The 19,707-nt window shown below is 47.8% G+C and overlaps 2 protein-coding genes across 47 annotated transcripts in view; one reads left to right on the forward strand and one right to left on the reverse strand.

Moving 5' to 3' along the window:
• The window catches only part of SH2D4A (SH2 domain containing 4A), a 73,162-nt gene extending 62,970 nt beyond the window's left edge, over positions 1 to 10,192 (forward strand). For all 7 annotated transcript variants that reach the window (XM_072763318.1, XM_072763314.1, XM_072763319.1 and 4 more), the window contains 2 exons: positions 6,519 to 6,739; positions 7,227 to 10,192. In XM_072763318.1, coding sequence (XP_072619419.1) covers positions 6,519 to 6,739; positions 7,227 to 7,319 — 314 coding nt within the window. In that variant the 3' untranslated portion in view covers positions 7,320 to 10,192. The remainder of the gene's footprint in view (positions 1 to 6,518; positions 6,740 to 7,226) is intronic.
• A 6,578-nt stretch (positions 10,193 to 16,770) lies between these two features.
• Positions 16,771 to 19,707, reverse strand: part of CSGALNACT1 (chondroitin sulfate N-acetylgalactosaminyltransferase 1) — a 323,911-nt gene continuing 320,974 nt past the window's right edge. For all 40 annotated transcript variants that reach the window (XM_072763348.1, XM_072763339.1, XM_072763356.1 and 37 more), the window contains one exon: positions 16,771 to 18,677. In XM_072763348.1, coding sequence (XP_072619449.1) covers positions 18,394 to 18,677 — 284 coding nt within the window. In that variant the 3' untranslated portion in view covers positions 16,771 to 18,393. The remainder of the gene's footprint in view (positions 18,678 to 19,707) is intronic.

Consider the following 19,707-nt stretch of genomic DNA (forward strand, 5'->3'; position numbering starts at 1 on the left):
AAGCAGGCTCCACGCAGGGAGCCCAATGTGGGACTTGATCCTGGGACTCCAGGATCAGGCCCTGGGCTGAAGTCAGCACTAAACCACTGAGCCACCCGGGCTGCCCAAGAAGTACTTTTAATCTGTACTCTTATTGCCAGAGTTTCTTTGTCATCACATGGTTTGATTATAAAACGTGGACACTCTTTCTCTATGTTGGGCAAGGACACAGCAGAGGATAGTGGTTAAGAGCACATCTCCAGGGCCAAGTCCCAGCTCCCACCAGCCAGCTCTGCACCCTCAGGCAAGTCACATGACTTTTGAACTTCTATGTAATGCAGACAATGATATTACCTGCCTCATAGAATCATTCAAAAGGTTTGTGAGCTAATGTATGTGAAGTACTTAGTGCCGAATGTGACACACAGTAAGCCCTAATTATTAAGTGTTAGCCATTAAGGTAATGAAGAAAGAACAAGTGATGTAATTTTAATTCTAGATTCATTAAGGAAACATTATGAATAACTTTGAAAGCTCTACTTTTCCTCATCTCAAAGGGCCTGAGACCTCAAGGATGAAGCTCAATGTGATAGTGGATCTCCCTCCATATAGAGGATCTAGTACAGGTTCCAGAGCTTCTCTGAAAGTACTTCCTTTAGGTACTAGGGAGCTTAACAAAAAAAAAAAAAAAAAAGCATAAAATAGGAGCTAAAGTGGGAAAATATAGAGCTCATGTCCAACATTAAGACCTCCTATGGATAATGTGTGCATCTGACAGGGTTGCTACTTGGAAATAAGTTCTTCTAAGACTCAGCTTTCTGGGGCACCTGGGTGGCTCAGTCAGTTAAGCATCTGCCTTTGGCTCAGGTCATAATTCCAGGGTCCTGGGATCGAGCCCCACATAAGGCTCCCTGCTCAGTGGGGAGCCTGCTTCTCTCTCTGCTACTCCCCCTGCTTGTGTTCTCTCTCTCTCTCAAATAAATAAATAAACTCTTTAAAATAAAACTCTTTTTTTTCTTTTTTCACCCATAATCTAGGCACTTTGCAATGTAAGACTTTGAGCTCACCTTAACAGTGGAGAGGAGTTCCTTCATGAAAGTTATTTTAGCGCTGTCTCCTCCCTGCAGGGTATTCTGGGCAGCCCAAGTAGCAGAGAATGACAAATGACAAAAGAAGGAATGAGAGCTTCTTGGCAGAGCTCTGGAAGGGCAGCCCCCAGACAGCTCTCAGCAGACTGGTGCATGGTCAAGGAGAATGCTGAAGCCTGCCTTGCTCAGGGGCTTCTCAGTCCCTGGAACCAGGAATCCTGAGCTTAGGGGAGGTGGCATAGGTCACTGATGTATGATTCTGCATCCAGGTGACTATACTTAAGTAATCACTGAAAAATGCATCATCTTTATGTTGCTTGGGTCAGAGGACCTGGGGAGCTCAGTCACCTGAGTGTCTTTCTCTTGATTGCAGTTCAGGTCATGCTCTTAGGGTCCTGGGATTGAGCCCTGTGTTGGGCTCTGTGCTCAATGAGGAGTCTGCTTTTGGATTCTCTCTTTCCCTCTAACCCACCCCCACCCCTACTCTATGTTGCCCAGGTCAGAAACGTACAACTCTTTGTGAAATAAATATTCATAATTTATTTTCAGCCAATTTCAGGAAAAATTCATGAGCCCAGTGGGCTTAAAAAACAAAATACTTGAGTGAAAGACAAGAAACTTGAAACCATCACTAAACTAATCCTATAACCTAGAGCATATACCTCTTCTCCTTCAGTTTTCCCATCTGCATGACAATGGTAGTAATAGCAGTTCTGTTTATTTTGAGTTGTCTGAGAATTAAATGAGATAGTAAATGGAGGCACAGTGAGCAGCATGAAATGCTAGTACACAGGGGTAGTATTTTGGTTGAGTAGGAGAGAGCCTGAACTCTGGGGTCAGACTGCTTGGGTTCAAGACCAATGCTTTTTCTGGCCTGCCTAAGTGACCTGAAGCACATTGTGAACTCTCTCTCATGCAGGTTTTGCTCATCTGAGATTTCAGAGTAGGAACAGTCCTTGTTCATCCGGCTGCTTTGAGGATTAAATGAAGTAATGTGCCATTTGAGGAGTTCCAGACAGACATTAAGAACTCTATATGCTACTATTATTTGGTTACCTTTCATCTATTTTTAAACACGCATTTTCCAGATTCTGTAAATAGGTCATACAAATGTACACATATAAACAAAGTTGGTAGTGCCTTGGAGAAATGTATATATCCCTTGTCCCTATACATAACAATGTTCAGACTAGAGGCAGTGGTTGCATAGAAGTGTCCTAGAGAAGAAAGTTTCTGGCTTGGTGATAAGACAAAATTACTCATTAGATCTTTTCTGGGCATCTTGTAAGTGGCAGGTGCTGCGAGTGTGGAAGTAAATAAGATGCGGTAGTTGCCTCTAGGAGAGCACAAGGACGCGGGGCAAGGAGAAACAGAGTAGAATATACTGTGAGTGCTCTGATAGAGCTGTGGGTTGTACATGCCATGATAGAGGGGGAACCAGGTGAGACCTAGGGTAGACCAGGTGAGTCTCAGGTGGAGATGGGAACCAGGTGTAGAGCAACCTTGACTTACTGCTCAGGGAGAAGTCAGAAAGCTTCATGCTATGGAGTTGCATCTTGGAGAACAAGTAGGCATTTTCCAGAAGGAAGTGGTGGAGACCTGCCCTCCTTCTGTAGGGTGGTAGCTGCCACTTGGATTTCTAACTAGGGCCATGCTGGGGTTTCTAAGTTATATCAAGTATAGAAGGGTCTGTTCACCCTCTTTTGTGTAAAAAAAATAGTCCTCCTAGGCCTGTCATGGAGCTCTACCTTCACTCCAAGGGGTTTAAAGCCACCCTGTCTAATACAGTAGCCACTATTTATATGTGACTCTTTAACCAATATTAATTAAAATTAAATAAAATTAAAGGGTGAGTCCCTCAGTGACACTAGTTACATTCCAGGCCCTCAATAGTCACATGGGGCTAATGGCCTCCATATGGCCAGCCAGACATTTCCCATGCCACAGAACGTTCTATGGAACAGTACTGTCCTAGACAGTGCTCTGGCATCACTCAGAGAAAGAACTGGGACGTTTCTCTCTGCTGTCTCCCAATTCCTGCTGTTGTGAACCTCTGTGCTGGGTGTTCAGGCTCGCAGGGGTTTTAGCCAGCTCTGTCCCAGGCTGTTTGAGAGCTACAAGCTGCCCAGTAAGACCTTGTGCATGCAGTGACATCTTCTTCCTTCCAGATTGTAGTAGTTCTGACACACCCTGCCCAGATTCAACTTAAAATAGAGCATTGCTGAATATCTGGCTCATTTGAAAAACTGATGAAATAAAAGAAAGCTTTTTATTTACCCCTCTTCACTAGCACAGAAATCCTCCTGTGAACTCACATGGGCTTGGTTCTTATAATGTGTGTGATCAGAGAGGTGGTCAGAGGAAGGTTGCCTGGAGGCGTCCCTGCCTATAGGGAGCTGGATGAAGACTCCTGCTTCAGAATTCTTAGAGTCATGCTCCAGGGTAAGGAGATTGCCCTGTGCACCGAGATTAATGTCTGACACTGGGTTTTGTCTTTGTATTCAAGAATTCTCTCTGCATGCAGACAAAGCTCACTGCTTGGCAGCAATCATAGCCAGGCCTCCCTGCCTTCGATGGAATCATGACAAATTGTACAAGGACAAGTATCATCAGATGAGCCAAAAGACTATGCTCTTCAGGAATGATAATCCTGTTGTGAAGCAAAAAGAACAAAGTGTGGTCCCCACAGCACTTCACTTCTAAACCTGCCGTCAGAATGATTGTATTCGAATCTCCATTATGACTTAAGATTTGCCACAAAATCATTTTATTGTATTCTTGTGTCTCTGGATATTACACAGTGCCAAGATCTGTGTGTAATGGGTAATAATTTCAGTTTGAGAGGCTTTTGGGAAGTTGGATTCACAGCTACTATCTGACCTGATTTTAGGAGGAATTTAACCTAACTTAACCCAGGTTTGGTTATAAGTTTCCAGAATAGCTTTCATTTTAGGATCTAAATCCATCTGGATAACATGCTGATGTTATAAATTATAACATCTACCCAATCTGTTGAAGTAACCTGGAATTTCAGAGTTAGCCTGTTGGGAAGTCTGGAAGAAGTTTTTCCAGAATGCTGCTTCTCCTTTACTCATTGCTTATGAGCCCCCTCACCGCTGAAAGGGAGTTTTCGGTGTCAGTGAAAAATATCCCTGGTTTCATAGACAATCAAATACAGAGTCATGAAACTTCAGTCATGTTTAGTGCCTGGGTAGGCTGGTTACCTGTTGCCTTGTTTCAGATTATGGTTGTCATCTGCAATGATCAGTAGGATTAGGTGTGTTTAGAAAGGTTAAACTAGACCAATGGAAGCAGCAGTCATATCTGTTGGCACTTATATGGGCATCATTTGAGTGCCTAACATGGAGAAGACAGCAGCTGACCCAAGAGGCTCACTCAGTATCAGTGGTGCTGCAGTTTCCATTGGCTCAGTCTCCTCAAGGAAGGGGCAGAAAGGTAACTAGAGACAATGGAGATCATGCACAGGCATCAGTAACCTGTAACCTTGTTGGGCGTCAGTGCAGTAGAGCTAGAGGCCCTAGAAGAGAGGCTATGACTCTTCTTCTCTTTCAGGGATATTTCCTATCTGTGAGTGAGGGGACCTGTCAAGCATTTTCAGCACCCCCAGTTCCTATCCTGGTGCTTCACTGGGGTTGAGCCTCACAGGGCTTGAGCGCTATAACTTTGAGGCATTGGCCCTGGGGCCCCCTGAAAGGTACATGGGACAAGAGAAAGCAGGGGGATTAGTTGGTTGGTATTGGCTGGGAGAGAATGGGTGATTTTTTTAAATCCCCACTTTTATTAAAGGTCTGTTTACAAAAAAGAGAATAGAAATGCTTTTTAAAAAAGATTTATTATTTGAGAGAGTGAGAGAGAGAGGAGGGACAGAGGGAGAAGGAGAGAGAACCTTAAGTAGACTGCACACTGAGTGGGGAGCCCAATGTGGGGCTTGAGATCATGACCTGAGTCGAAACCAAGAGTCAGATGATCAACCTACTGTGCCACCCAGGTGCCCTGGAAAATAGAGATGCTTTTATCTGATGTCCTACTCTGGACACTTAAGGTTCAATTCTCAATTAACTTTACTAATAATAAGAATAAAGGGCTATAATAATCTATCCATTGCCTTTTCACCAGAAGATTGTTTGCCTGGCTTTTCCCTAATAATAGGATACAGAATATCAATATGGAGCAAACCATGGATTATGAGAAGCAAGAGCTTCTGTCTGCTGAGGCAAAAGGGATCACTAGGAGAGTACCATTCCTCCCAAATCTGAGCTCACTTGAATAAGTGAATGACTTCACCATCTCTCCAACACATGTTTGCACACTCCCTATATGTCTCACATTACTGATACATCTGATGAACTATACTATGAATAAGAAGGCTCGAGAGTTTGGACTAGTTGGGGAAAAGGCTGGTCTGAATTAGTGTGAATTCATCTCTACTATATGTACATATAAAACTTCATATATATGAAGAGTTTTATTTTGAATATATATGAATACATAAATATAGAAGCATATATATAAATCCTTATGTATGTATATAAACTTTTATTCCTTTAAATGCCACTGAAGCATCATTTAAGAGTAGCTAGAGTAGAAAGCACTTGTCGATAGGGGTCCCTCCTGGTTTTATTCTTAACTTGCTGACTTCTAAGCCGGGGTCCTCAGCACAGCACTATTGATATTTGGGTTGGATGACTCTTTGGAGTGTGAAGCTGTCCTATGCACTGTAGGCTGTTTAGCAGCATCCCTGGCCTCTATGCAGTGGATGCCAGTGGCACCCCTACCCATGACATTTCCAGACGGTGTCCTGGTTGAGAACCACTGTTTAAGACCGTGTAGGATAACTCTCCAGGCCACAGAGTCCTCACTAATAAACTGAGGAGGGCACCTTCCAGTCCCTTTCCAGAATTGAACACTTCCAGGATGCCTGTAAAGGGTCCTACCAGACTCAGAAGCCGCCAAACATCTGTGGTGTTATAACCAGGGGCACAGGTGGAAACATATTCTGAAGGTTAAACACTCTCATTGATATTATCCAGTGGCTTCTGTCGTTTCCCCTGCTTGCCCAGTCACCAAATACCAGGAGATGAATGATATTGTACTATATGCTTAAGAAGTCCCAATGGCGGGGATCCCTGGGTGGCTCAGCAGTTTGGCACCTGCCTTCGGCCCAAGGCATGATCCTGGAGTCCTGGGATCGAGTTCCGCATTGGGCTCCCTGCATGGAGCCTGCTTCTCCCCTGCCTGTGTCTCTGCCTTTCTTTGTCTGTCTCTCTGTCTCTCATGAATAAATAAAATATTTAAGAAAAAAAAAAAAAAGAAGTCCCAATGGACTTGAAGTTGCTCTTACTTTTAACTAAATGTTATCCACACAGCTACATTAACTGAAGAGGGTTCTCAAAATGGTTTGGCTGAAATACCTGCTTTTCTTTTCTACAGGGATTCTTACATTGAAGAGAGCAAATGAGCTCCTGAGCACCTGCGTACCGGGCAGCTTTCTGATCCGAGTCAGTGAGAGGATCAAAGGCTATGCCCTGTCCTATCTGTCTGCGGAGGGCTGTAAGCATTTCCTCATAGATGCCTCTACAGACTCGTACAGCTTCCTGGGCGCGGACCGGCTGCAGCACGCCACCCTGGCAGCGCTGGTGGACTACCACAAGGTGAAATGGCCTACACTGTGCGGTGGCGTCCTTGGCGGCCCTAGCAATGAAAGGCAATTACAAGAAAAAAGATTGAAATGGGTAATGGGGGGATTAGTCTTTGATAATTCTTCCGGATACTCCGGATTCCTAACTGCATTTCCTTTATCTCGGAACCTGGTCCCTCCTCAGATATTCAGGGAGAACCCCCTGAGGCAGAGAATGTAGAAGATACTAAACATCGGTGCACAGACGGATCCCGTCTGAGACCACTCTTGGGTAGAAGTCATGCCCAGGAGGGAAAAATCATACATGGCAATTTGCAGATGAGAAAAACCTCTTTTAAGATTGTCATAAATCGATAAAGCTCCATGTAAATCAAGGGTATACAACAAGTTCTGTACTCTGAGGAGGCCGGAAGGGCATGGCATTATTATTTACAATATCTTAACAGCCTGCCCTTCCCTGTCCCCCCAGCCTGGTCTGATCTCTGCCTTCTGATTCACAGGAGGAACCCATAACTTCCCTGGGGAAAGAGCTCCTTCTGTACCCCTGTGGTCAGCAGGACGAGCCGCCCGACTACCTGGAACTCTTTGAGTGACAGCCTCCGTCGTGCTGCGTCATCCTCAGCCTCCATTGGGCTTTCCTCTGGGTAAACGCTGCTGAAACAGACATTTGTGTGTGAAGCCAACGTTACCCTGCAGCATAGCCAGGATTGATCAACAGCAAGGATGCTTGGAGCCCCACGGAGATCTCTCTTCTGCACTAATGCTGGAGTTAACCACATCGTATTCACTCCAAAAGTCAAGGGAGATGATCCCCAATTTCAGCAACTCCCTAACATGAAGTCTACAACCTTAATGATGTATATAAATGAACAAAGAATAAATGGAAACTTTCTAGGAATTAAGGCGTACTTCAAAACCCAGTAGCTCATGGTAACTATTTCATGACCTCTATACTCCCGCTTTGCATCATTTCAAAACATCTCAGGATTGTGTTTAGATTAAGTTCCACATTGGCTTTGGGGAGCTGGCAAAAAAGCCTTTACTGGTGGCTGAAATGACCCTGCAGACACACTTCATTTATTATGCATGTTGGAGCCAGGATATAAGTAAGAGGCATTGAAAAACAAAAGTTGGGAATGGAAATCGAATGAGGAGTTTAAAACGGAGGAGAAGCTTAACATGTCCAGAAATACTGTGGACTGTAGGGGAGTGAGCAAACTGTTGTGCAGTTTTCTCATTTCGGACAACAGGACAGTGGTCACCCCATCTACTTTGGATCTATCCACAAGCACACCAAGGAGGTTGAAGTGCATGCATGTGTGAGTTGCTGTCAGTAGTGATAGGCCAGCACGGAAGAGCATGTTGTGGGCTGAGTGGTATCCCCAGAAAGGCAGGGTGAAGTCCTAAGCCCTGGTACCTGTGAACATGACCTTAGTTGGGAATAGGGTCTTTGCAGATGTGGTCAAGTTCATATCGGGTTCAGGTGGGCCCTCCATCCAATGACTGGCATCTTTATAAGGAGAGAGGGATTTGGAAACACAGAGGAGAAGCAACCATGGGGTGACACAGGCTGAGACTAGTGATTCCAGGGGATTTCCTGCAAGCTAGGGAATGCCAAGAAAAGCTGGCCACCCCCAGGAGCTAGGAGAGCAGTATGGCACAGATTCTCCTCGGAGCCTTAGAAGGGAATGTGGCCATGCTGGCACCTTGGTTTCAGACTTCCAGGCTCTAGATCTATAAGAGAATAAATTTCTGTTGTCTTAAGCCTCTGAGTTTATGATAATTTGTTGCGGCAGCCCTCAGAAACTAACACAGAAGTTCATGTCATTACAGAACCTGATGGGCATTATGTGCCGTTTGTTGCTCTACAGCCTTCCCCTGATGATGAAGGAAGGATGGGAGAGGAGAGTAGCCTCCCACCTGGCTCTGCAGTTCTGGGATGCAGGTTTGCTCAGGCAGGAATTGTATCCCACCTCCCTGCCATCTCCACACCCCCAACCCCTAGCAACTCTTGGGCCAGCCCAGCAAGGGCTGGAGTCACTATACCAGGGGTGCCCTGAGCCAGAGATGATGCTTCTGGGAAGGTGGAGATTCCCCTGCACTCCAGTCCTCCTCCTGGTGTCGGCACTCTTTCCAAAGGAGCAGAGGTGGTTCATGAGGTTCTTGGTTGGGTAAAACACTCATGCCAGTATGAAAGATAGCCAGAGAAGACAGTGGGGTATGTGTGTATATGGGTGTGTATGGGTGTGTGTGTGCTTTAATGAGAAGGTTTTTAAACACAGACCATTGTAAAGTGTCACTTGAAATGTTCCCTGTGTACCTATAATCTGAGAGATGACTGTCAACTAGACATCTATCCAAGAGACCCTGTCTTTAACCTTCATTTCAGTGATTAAATGGCCATGACTTTATAGAACTGCAAAGACAGCACGGGACAGGAAGTTACAAACTTCTATTCTGTCCCCATATCTTCCCACCATTAGCCTTCTGAACTTCAGTTTTCACTTTTATTTTTTTTAAAAAAGGTATTTTTAAAAAATTGCAGTGTACCTGATATTTAACATTAAATTAGTTTCAGCTGTACAACATAATGATTTGACCTTTGAAACAATCTTTGACCACTGAAACAATCACCACTGTAAGTCTAGTTATCCATCACCTTACAAAGTAACAGAATTGTTTTTCTTGTGATCACTTTTAAGATCTACTCTCTTAGGGCAGCCCAGTGGCTCAGCAGTTTAGTGCCACCTTCAGCCCAGGGCGTGATCCTGGAGACCTGGGATCGAGTCCCACGTTGCGCTCCCTGCATGGAGCCTGCTTCTGTCTCTGCCTCTCTCTCTCTCTCTCTCTCTCTCACCCCCCCCCCCCGTGTCTCTCATGAATAGATAAATAAAATCTTTAAAAAAAAACCTCTCTTAGCAACTTTTAAGTCTGCACTGTAGCATTATCAACGATTGTCACCATGCTGTGCATCCCCATGGCTTACTGATTTTGTAACTGGAAGTCTGTACCTCTTGACCCCCTTCACCCACTTTGCCCACCTCCCAACCCTCCTTCCTTCTTGCAACCACCAATCTGTTTTCTGTACCTATGAGTTTGGCTTGGTTTTGTTTGTTGTTTAGATTCCACATATCAGTGAAACCATAGGGTATTTGTCTATCTCTTATTTATCTCAGTCACCATCATACCACTGAGGTCCATGTCACAAATGGCAAGATCTCATCCTTTTTTATGGCCAAGTAATATTCCATGGTGTACATACACCATATCTTTTTACCCATTTGTCTATGGATGGACACCTGGGCTGCTTCCATATCTTGGCAACTGCAAAGAATGCTGCAATGGACATAGGGGGTGCATGTATCTTTTTGAATTGATATTTTTGTTTTCTTTGGATAAATACCAGAAGTGGAATTACTGGGTCATATGGTAGTTCTATTTTAATTAAAAGAAAGTGTTTTTACTAGCTGAGTTTTATTCATCCAGTTCTGAAATCTTAAGGTTCTGAAATGAATAGAAAAGTACCCTGTTGTCACTAATCATCATGAAGACATACGATTCCAGCATCACCCTCTGCTTAAAATTATTCTGGAAGAAATAAGTATAGTCAGATCCAGATATAATGACACTAAGTAACTGTGGGATGTACTAAGTACTGTGAGATGGCTTAGAAAACAGGAAATGACCTGACTGAATTAACCTAACAGAATTCAGAAAGTGGTTAAAACCGAATGGGGTTGAGGAAGCCTGAATTCTCATCGTAGCTCAGCTATTGGATACGGTCTCCCTGTGTCTGACCCTCCTTGTGGCCTAAGGCAGGGATGTCCGAGCCCTGGTCCTGCACCCCACCCTGCCCCCCACCCCCACCCCTTCTGCTGCCTCAGCAAGCTCCGCTCCTTGGCTGGCCTAAGGTTTCTGGTCTGGGGTGTTTCCCTGCTGTTACCCTCCAGGTCCGAGTTCCCAACACCCCAGTCGGCCGACTCTTTGGAACTGGGTGCAAATGCCTCTCACTGCCCATATCGACTCTCCTCTTTCTCAACAACTTCAGGGAGACTGTAGAATCTCCTCTTACAGTCGTCCCAGATTCGCTGGCTGCCACCCGTCCTCCAGGCCCTCACAATCGTTAGCCCCCACCGGGTCACCTGTAGGCCCCTGGTCCCGGTCTCCCGCCCTCCCCAGCTGTGGAGGATGCGCACGAACGTCACTTTGTGCCTCTGGGTCACCAGCAGAGCTGAGCGATGCCAAGAAACGCCCGTGGGCCCAAACCTTGTGCCAAAGAAGGAGAAACACAGTTAAGAAAAAGGAGAACAAGTGGCAAGGGGCAGGGACAGGTCACTTCCAGCATCTTAGGGGCATCCATATCAAAAGTTGCCATTTTTAATCAACCATCCCTTTTAAGTGTAAAATAACGGCATGCGCTAATGTGGCAAAAATGTGCTTTTAGATTTAAAACCATTCGTGGCCGGAAGTCTCAGAGTGGCGGCTTCCTGTGGAGGCAGCTTTCCGCAGGCAGCGCTGTGGGCCTCACGCGGGGCGCCTTGGGACGCCGGCCGGTGGCGGACAAGGAGACAAAACGACCTACCGGGGCTGCGGGGCCTCCTGGCTTTCCTGCCTGCCGGGCGGCGACGCGGTCAGTGCCTTCAAGGCCGGGGCTCCAGTTCCGCCGGCAGAGCTCGCCCGCCCTCCCGGGCCTCCCGCCCGCCTGCTCCGGGTCTGAGGTGTGTCCGCGCCGGGTCTGAGGTGTGTCCGCGCCGGGTCTGAGGTGTGTCCGCGCCGCGCCTCACCTCACCTCGCCGCGCCTCGCCTCGAGCCGCTCCTCACCTCGCCTCACGCCGCGCCTCGCCTCGCCTCGAGCCGCTCCTCACCTCGCCTCACCTCGCCTCGCGGCGCCCTCCGGCGCCCTCCGGCCTGTGCGCGCCTTGTGTCCTCACGCGCACCTGGGCTCCGGAGGCCTTCCCGGCCCCTCCCGCCCGGCGCCGGCCCTTCCTACTGCCCCAGCCCAGGACCCCCGAGGCCTCCCTGACGCAAGGGCTTGGTTTTCGGGTGGTGAAGACACACCGGTCCTGCGTTGGCTCCCTCTCGCGGGAAGTCCGGCAGGTGTCGGTGTGGCTCCGGGCTAGCTCACTAGCCAGCTGTGTGGAATCGTTTTTTTTTTTTTTTTTTTTTTAAGAGTTTTTGTTCATTTGAGAGACACACAGAGCATGAGCGATCGAGCACAAGCAGGGCGGAGGGTCCGAGGCAGGGGGAGAAGCAGACGCCCGCCGAGCAGGGGGAGGCAGGATTGCTGGGTTCTTGCCTCACCAGCCGAAGAATGAGTCTCTCAGACAAAGGAGACTGGATGAAGCCACGGAGGTTTATTAAGCGAAGATACAGAGAGCGCTCAGGAGAGAGAGGGGTCCCACGGTTGTCCCTGGGGCCTGGACGGCGGCCTTCCATGGAAAGCCAACCAGGGAACCCAGATCCTTTTAACCTCTCCACTGGCATCACCACGAGTGCGGACGAGTGAGAACTCACCTTCAGTGGTTCACTTCCTCTTTAGGGCCCGGTAATTCTTGGTTGGTCACAAGTAGCTGTTATAACCAGACTCCACCTCTGGCACCTGGACAGGATGCTCTGGTTTGCTTATCTACGGTGTCCTTTCACCTCCACATTTTTAGGATTTCTGTCCGTCTGATTCCATGCCCCCCTCCCTATCTCTCCCTACCTAGCCCTGCCTGTCCCGTACTTACTGATGCAGGACTTGATCCTGGGACCCTTGGATCATGACTTGAGCCAAAGACAGATGCTTAACTGATTGAGCCACCAAGGTGCCCTATCACTGTGTGGAATCTTAAAAGAAAAAAAAAATACTAAGCCTATCTGAGCTTCAGCTCTCCAACAGGAGTTACTTAAGAAACCCACTGGGGGGGCACCTGGGTGGCTCAGTGGTTGAGCGTCTGCCTTGGGCTCAGGTCGTGATCCCGGGGTCCTGGGATCGAGTTCCGCGTCGGACTCTCTGCATGGAGCCTGCTTCTCCCTCTGCCTCTGCCTCTGCCTCTCTCTCTCTCGGTGTTTCTCAAGAATAAATAAATAAATATTAAAAAAAAAAAAAAAAGAAACCCACTGGGTTCTGAGGCTTAGAAAAGAAGTGTGCAAAGCGTCTGGCATATCTAAAGTTCTCCCGAAATAGTAGTTATTCTTTGTGAACCACAGGTCCAACTAAGGCAGGATTCATGCCCTCCCTGCTCTTCTGTTATGAACTCGGTTTATATAACTGATGGGCTGTGTATACCAATGGCCCATCTGCTGGAGTTTGTGGGATGAGTTGTCAGGGAGAAAGGGCAGCTTTTAGAGTAAGGGGCATAACGGGGAGCCCCACGGCGTATCAGCCAGTTGAAGTGGCATGCAGAGAGATGGCTACCTTTGTCGGAATGACGAATGGTAGGTTTATGGGTGACATCCTCATAATGGTGGATTTTGACAACCCCCAAGTCTGCAGGGACCCGTCCTTACCCCAAATTGGTCATTGACAAATTGAGTTTGCTCAGGAATTCCTGATCACAAATCCCCTAAGTATTTGCCTGCCTTTTTGACCAAAGACTTGCAACCCCAAATCCCTTTGGGATTAACTTTTGTCACCCAAAAAGACCAGGCAGAGCCAGTGCTAACCCAGACTGCCAGGAAGGGGGCGAGCCCCCACCACCATCATCAGTCTTAGTCAGCTTTTGTTTTCCTTCAGCCAAAAGGATGTTCCTTCTTGTCTTCCTGCCAGCTGAGGCCAGCTCTGGTGACCCTCCACCGCACTGCACTTCAACAGCCGGACCACATGGCTCCGAGCAACCCCAGCCCCCTGCCGTGCTCTCAGTGGTGGTGGCCGTGGGGGAGCTCGGAAGGTGCTTCCCAAACACAGCTCCCACTGCCCCTCCTGACAGCCCCACACCCTACAGGTGGGATGTTTGAGGCTAACGACCAGAGAAGGAACCAGTAGTTAATACGTTTTTTCCTTCAGCCTCTCTGAATGTAATGTTTTGCTGTTTGTTCTCCCCTTGTATTTATTTTTCCTGTTTCTTTTCTTTTTTTGGGGGGGGGGGGAATATTTATTTATTTTTTTATTGGTGTTCAATTTGCCAACATATAGCATAACACCCAGTGCTCATCCCATCAAGTGCCCCCCTCAGTGCCCGTCACCCAGTCACCCCCACCCCCGCCCACCTCCCTTTCTACCAACCCTTGTTCGTTTCCCAGAGTTAGGAGTCTCTCATGTTCTGTCTCCCTTTCTGATATTTCCCACTTATTTTTAATCCTTTCCCCTTTATTCCCTTTCACTATTTTTTATATTCCCCAAATGAATGAGATCATATAATGTTTGTCCTTCTCCGATTGACTTATTTCACTCAGCTGTTTCAAAAGGGGTTTCACATCCTAGCAGGCTGGGTGATGATTATTGTCGTTCTTCAGACACTGGGGGGAGGGGGGAGTCAGAAATGGGGAGTTAACAGCCAAGTAGGAGGGAACAGCGAGCCGAAGTCCTGCCCCCCAGGTTGATGGAGAGGAAATCCAGTTCACCGGGTATAGCCTGTAGCTGGAGGCCGTCTGTACAGTCGACCACCAGACATTTGGGGAGTCTTGGGCAGAGGTTGCTGAAGGGGCCTGGCCCTGCCTGAGCCTCTGGGTGATGGGGTGACAGGCAGAGAGTGCCCAGGGGCTGTGCCTGCTTCTCTCCCCAGGTCATGATCTGTGCTCTCCCCTGGAAGAGCAGACAAGGCTGAAAAGGCCAAGAGACCCTGGGGAGGACCCTCCAAAGGGCGAGCTCAAAGGATCAGTGTCACAGACATTGAGAAAGGCACCTCTGCTGAGAGAACATGTTCTGTGTGTAGAAGGAACCACCGCCCAGCGTCCCCACCCCAGGCTGGCAGGCTCCCCACAGCTTTTGGCAGCAAGAGCAAAGCCCTGGTGGGGTCATGCCAGGAGAAACAGCTTTGAATTCAAATATAAAGCCAATCAGAATATGGATCACACAAAGCTGCCAGTTATTTGATGGGTGTTGGGAGTAAAACACACCCACCCTTGAAGGGACCCCTCTGAGGACAGGACCCCTGATGAGCAAGTCTCAGATCCAGGTCAGGCCTTTTTTCCAGAAGGCGAGGATTTAACCTGTGCTCCCCTCCCATTCACAGCAGCCTTTATATCCACAGAGTGCATGTTGGGGGCATGCAGGGGGCATGCAGGGGGCAAAAACAGCATACAGAGGGCATGTGGGGGCATGCAGGGTGGTATATGGAGGGCATACAGAGGGTATATGGGGGCATATGGCGGGTAAGGGGGAATACGGGGGTATACAGAGGGCATGCGGGGGGCATACGGGGGACATATGGAGGGCATATGAGGGGCATATGGAAGGAATACAGAAGGCATATGGGGGGCATGAAGGGGACATACAGGGTCATACAGGGGCATGTGGGGGGCAATGCTGGGGGGCATATGGGGTCATACAGAGGGCTACTTCCAAGGCTTCAGAGCCCCCACCCTCACAGAAGGACTGCAGCCAGGACGGGGAAGCTCTGTGTATTCCGTTGTTCCTGGGCCTCTGTGTTGTTCTCATTCATTGTCAGGGGATTCTGAGGTGTGCTGAAGAGCAGAACATGGTGGGAAACTGAGGCAGCAGAGAACAGACTCTGGACTTGCTGGAGGCCAAAGCTCCCTCCTTCCCCTACCCCCACCCTGACCTTGTAGCCAGCCCTCTGCAGCTGGAGGCAGGATGTGGTGTGAAGGTGTGAGCCCGAGCAAGTTCCTCATGGTTCCCGCACCTGGAAAATGGTACTGCCTGCTTTAGGAGGTGGTCTTCTGTGCGGGAGGTGCCTGGCTCTACAACCAACCTCAAAAACCTCTAATGCTCTTCGACTGCCTGGGGCTCATCAGGGCTTCACCAACCCTTCTGTATACAGGACAGGGTAGGTCCTGCTAAGGCCTGGATGTTTGCAACCCCCCCCCCCCCCCCAGTTTCAGATGTTGAAGCCCTACTGTGATGGTATTTGGAAGTGAGGCCCTTAGGAGGTACTTAGCCCTCTGCCGGGTCTCTGTCCTGCGCGGATCCAGTGAGATGGGTCCTCACCAGACAACGGATCTGCCCGCCCCTCGATCCCGGAATTCTCGGCGTTTGTGACCTGAATCATCCCCTTGCTGGTTAGGCCACCTCATCCAGGGACGTTTGTACAGCAGCCCAAACTAAAACAGACCCCCTCTTACATGTGCTTTAAGAGGACTCCTATTTGTTAATAAAACTGCTATACCTAAGTTATAAAAAGAGAGAAATAGATCAATATTATGCTGTTTCCTTTCTTCTTCATCTACCTCAGCAATTCTTAACCAACTGTTGAAACTCAATTCCTAATCACTGCCTCAGGCATCAGTGATATGCAACTGACAGCAGCACAAATGGCTGGTTGGCCCCCAGAGTGCAGCCTGGGATTACACAGTCCGCAGGACACCCAGACCTGCCTAATCACAAGGTCACAGCATTGCTGCCGGCCTGCTGGAAGTGCATCCTCCTGACACCTGGAGAATGTGGGCAGGACTGTGCAGGGCAGTGGAGCCCCCAGAACTGCTGGAGAGAGCCCAGAGATGCCCTGAATCTCCAGTATCCCAACTGTATGTGAAAATATGAAACCCAGACAGAAAAGGACCTTAGAAATCATTTCTCAATTTCTTCTAAAAAAAGACAAGTGAAATAATATTAACAGCCAGGTTTTCCCTTGTGGTTCTCTCCTTCTAGACCAGTGGTCCTCAAAGGGGGTGGGTAGGGGGGTGCTTTTGTGCCCTCCAGGAGACATGTGGCAATGACTGCAGACATAATGATTGTCAATGTAGGTGAGAGATGCTCCTTGGATCTAGCAGGTGAAGGCCAGGGACGCTGCTAAATACCCTACAGTACACAGGGCAGCCCTGGCAACTATGAGGGATCTAGCCCATGGGGTCTGTTGCACCAGGGTTCAGAAACCCTGGTCTCTCCACATTAAAAAAGTTTTCCCAAAACTAAAGACATGGCATTCTTATTCCAAGAAGAAATTATATCCACAAATCATATTTTATTAGCTGTCCAATGTTACCTTCCATTCATGTCCTGTGTTTTAATTAAATTTTACGAACTACCAGTACAAATCAATACAATGCATTTTTTTTTTTTTTTACACACCAACAGCTCGAATGTTCTGGAAGCTTTTAAACAATGAGTTGACTGTGGGCAAACAGAAGGCAAGGAATCACAGATAATTAGCTCATGCATCTGGTGCTGGCTAATAAATAAATAATTTTCACATGAATGTAGAAATTACTCAATGTTAACTGTATTTTTAAAAAATAGTTGGAAACTGTAATAAAATGCCATTTTCAGAAGCATCTTGGCGGCTAAGTAGAACTGTTTAATTTAAAAAATATTTACTTTCCCCTAGATTGGGGTGGGTGAACATGTAGCAAAATCTTCCATCCCACTTGACTCTAGCAGATGGAGTGATCTTTCACAAAATACATTTTTCTGCATTTCTTTTCATAAAAGCCAGCAGCCAGGAAGAGCACCCTGCTTTGAAAAAAGATAGTTTGGTTCACACAGTATACTTTGGTTTATTTAAACAGGTAAGAACGTGGTCCCCAGTTCTCCTGAGGAGAAAATGTGTTTTCTGACTTTTGAATAAATCAAGATACTACCAGTCTGAATGAGGCTTTCTGTTAAGGGAAAACGTATATCTTTCTTTCCCTCCAATGTTCAGTTGCTCCTCTTGGGAAATACTCTTCAGATAAAGTATCTCTAAGTCTCGATGTATCAGTAGCCCCATGCCACGACTTCCACCTGACATTCAGGGTCTGACGGGATCAGCATTTGGCATGTCCTTGGATATGGGGCTCAATCTGAACTAAAGTTTATCACAATACAAGTATTTTCTTAAAATATATAAAAATGTATGCTAACTTGTGCTATCTTAGTAAGGCTTGCAAATTGGTAATTAAATAAGCAGAATATAACTCATAAGCAAAAAAAAAGCATTTTTAAATAAAATTAAGAAACGGGAATGGTTAAAACTATAATAAAAAAAAAGATGAGCAGATTATTTTTGGTTAATCTTGGATGGAAATGACACAATAGTTTCTTTTTTTCTCTTTTTGAGTCCATTTGGTTTTGCTTAATATACTCACAAGGATCGCCATGAGGGTATCTCCGAAGCTCACAAGGTCTCCTGATATGTTAGCATTTCCAGGCACGACAGCCCTACCCACGCAGTCATCACTCATAGGGGAGACATGTGCTTGCCTTTCATTTGAAAGAACTCCTTATAAAACAAACTTTTTATAATTTGTGAATATTTCAACGGGCACAAAAGATAATAGCTCTCACTCTGCTGTAAACACAAAACCTCCACGCAGTTAGGCTTGTAACCTCACAATCATCCTGCCTTTGTCAGACTCTGCACGGGATGCATTTGGGCTGCTCCTGCAGGCCAAGTGGGAGATTTTAATTCCTGTTGAGCCAAATAGGCAGAGAGAAATCAGAGGCTCTCTCCCATCTCTTTTACTAATCAGTTGAACTTTTTTTTTTTTTCTTGCCCTTGAGGAAAATCTTTTCTTTGTCACAGCCACATGTTCAGTGATCACAAAGGGAAAAAAGTACAAAACCTCCCTGGATCTATCCCTGGGAGTTCAGGTTTTTTTGCTACTCGTCTTCTGTTTGCGAAGGTGGGCCTCTATCTCGTGCCTGAAGACCAGCATCCCCAGCTGCCCGTGGGACGCCTCGTTCATGGCCTTGGACTGCATGCACATCTTGTACTGCTCAGGGGCCAGCTCGTCCACGCAGTGCTTCTCGTGCCACAGGTGGAAGAGCCCCCGCACAGGTGTACGCACCACAATCAGATTGCTGTGGAGATACTTGCGGTACAGGTGCACGTCCTCCCCGCCCCAGCCTCTGATGTCCAAGTCAAAGCCACCTGTCGGAGAGAGGACACCACTGAGTCATGCTGCTCGGCCACCTCCGACCTCTGTGCCCTTCCTGCCCCACACAGGCATGGCCCTCAGTGCGTGGTGCGGCAGTGTTTTAGGGGGCATGTGTCACTGCCCCTCTGAAATCTGCGGGTGTCCATCTGCAAGGGAGAATTCAGACACCCCAAAGGGAAGGTTTCGCGGCGGCGGCCAGCACCCGCTCCTGGAGGCCACGAGGTCACAGACAGGCCTCCTGGCGCCGCCTGCCTCCTAGGGCTGCCAGAACTCCCATGCAGTGGCCTGAGCCCCACGGTGGGCCCTGCTGCCGCCTTGCCAGCTTGAACCCTCCAAGATGTAAATGTAATTTTGACGAAAAGTGGTGAAGTCCCCGCAAATGCCTGTCATCACTGGTCCCACATGGCCCCCAGGCCACCCTCCTCTGCTCCAGGCCACTCATCACCACCAGGCCGGGAGGGGGACCCATGCACAGGCCACCTGCGCCTGCCCATGGTTGGGCTCTGCAAGCAAGTGGCTGGTGGCCCCCGATGGCTGGCGGGAAGACATACAGAGTCAGGGGTCAGGAACGTGAGTCTCAGTTCGGCCAGGTCACCTCTCTTGAGCCACAGTTCCTTATCCTGGTGTGAACTAGACGTCATGCCCGAGCGAGCATTCACGGAAGGGGAAGTGCTTGCTTCGTTGTAATGGGTTTCTTATCGGTATCATTACAGCTTATTAAAGAGACGGTGCAAAAGTTAGATGCTTACAGATAAATACAAGATGCTAAAGGATGACTGGGGTCCAGACATGACCCAGAGACTCTGAGGTGACGGCAATGGCTCATGGAGGGAGCCCACCGTTCCCACATGTGTCAGCTGCCGCGATGCCCTATCCTTAGGAAAATCCAGTTTATTCTAAATTCAAGTCTGATAAACATACATCATCACAAATGGATCTGTCTGTGCACACAGAGCACAGGAACACAGAGTTTCTCGAAACGGAAACCTGCTTTAGAAAGGAAGATGGGGCGGGGTGGTGGCA

Source organism: Vulpes vulpes, chromosome 7 (assembly GCF_048418805.1).
Source record: "Vulpes vulpes isolate BD-2025 chromosome 7, VulVul3, whole genome shotgun sequence".
Classification (NCBI taxonomy): domain Eukaryota; kingdom Metazoa; phylum Chordata; class Mammalia; order Carnivora; family Canidae; genus Vulpes; species Vulpes vulpes.